This window comes from Mandrillus leucophaeus, unplaced genomic scaffold, assembly GCF_000951045.1.
Source record: "Mandrillus leucophaeus isolate KB7577 unplaced genomic scaffold, Mleu.le_1.0 Scaffold123, whole genome shotgun sequence".
NCBI lineage: Eukaryota > Metazoa > Chordata > Mammalia > Primates > Cercopithecidae > Mandrillus > Mandrillus leucophaeus.
In genome coordinates, this window is record NW_012100654.1 from 4,638,745 (window position 1) to 4,639,913 (window position 1,169).

The window sequence follows — 1,169 nt, forward strand, 5'->3', positions numbered from 1 at the left end:
AAAAAAAAAAAAAAAACAAAAAAAAAACCGCTAGTCTTCCATGATTGCTTATTATAGTCATTTCAGTCCCCCAGTCAACCAGAGAGGAGAAAAGAGAAAATGGGCTTGAAGCTAGATTTCCTGCCATCAATCTGATGGGATTCAACATGGAAAAAATGTGGGAGGCCCATGCATGGATCCAAAGAATACTGAGTCTCCAGAACCATCACATCATTGAGAATAATCATATTCTGTACCTTGGGAGAAAGGAACATGACATTTTATCTCAGCTTCAGAAAACTTCAAGTGTCTCCATCACAGAAATTATCAAACCAGGAAGGACAGAGTTAGAGATTAAAGGAGCCCGGGCTGACCTCATTGAGGTGGTTATGAACATTGAAGATATGCTTTGTAAAGTACAGGAGGAAATGGCAAGGAAAAAGGAGCAAGGACTTTGGAGCTTGTTAGGTGAGTAACTTTCTATTAAGTTAGAAAATAAATTCTCCCCATTGTTCCTTCTTTTGGGTGTGAGCATGTATGTATGGATGTGGGTGAGAGACAGAGAGAGGAGGGAGCAAACATTCTGATTCTTTGTTAGATCATAAACCTTCGTGAGTTATTTTTTGCTCTCTTTTGACAATCAGGATTATTTGTGAACACACACACAAACACAATTTTATTTACTTGTAATAACCCTGATTGTCTAAGAGGCAATTACATGGAATTTTGGCAGTGGTAAAACCCAAGCCATGGGGAAAATTATACATTTCTAATTCTTCAGATGCAGCGCTCAAATGTAGACACATTCTATCAGATTATCTTATTTCTTTTATCAAGTTTTATTGTATTTATTTGTTACTGACAGCATTAGGAACCCTAAAATTACTTACCTTGAGCCCTCTTGCCAATGAAATTATACATTGGTACTGTGAGGTACACTCAAGTATCTCCCATTCAGTGGGGCTAAACTCATCAGGATACATGTGGGAATTTGGATCTGGAGAGATCCTTTCAACAGAGCCCTAGAGCTAACTAGGAAATTATACTATTGAAAATGCCATCTCAGGGCCGGGCGTGGTGGCTCACGCCTGTAATCCCAGCACTTTGGGCAGATCACCTGAGGTCGGGAGTTCAAGAGCAGCCTGACCAACATGGAGAAACCTTGTCTCTACTAAAAATACAAAAAAAAA

At 39.2% G+C, this 1,169-nt stretch overlaps 1 protein-coding gene across 3 annotated transcripts in view; it reads left to right on the forward strand.

Moving 5' to 3' along the window:
- Positions 1-1,169, forward strand: part of PARP9 (poly (ADP-ribose) polymerase family, member 9) — a 37,318-nt gene that overhangs the window by 24,531 nt on the left and 11,618 nt on the right. For all 3 annotated transcript variants that reach the window (XM_011971567.1, XM_011971565.1, XM_011971566.1), the window contains exon 8: positions 67-447. In XM_011971567.1, the coding sequence (XP_011826957.1) occupies positions 67-447 (381 nt within the window). The remainder of the gene's footprint in view (positions 1-66; positions 448-1,169) is intronic.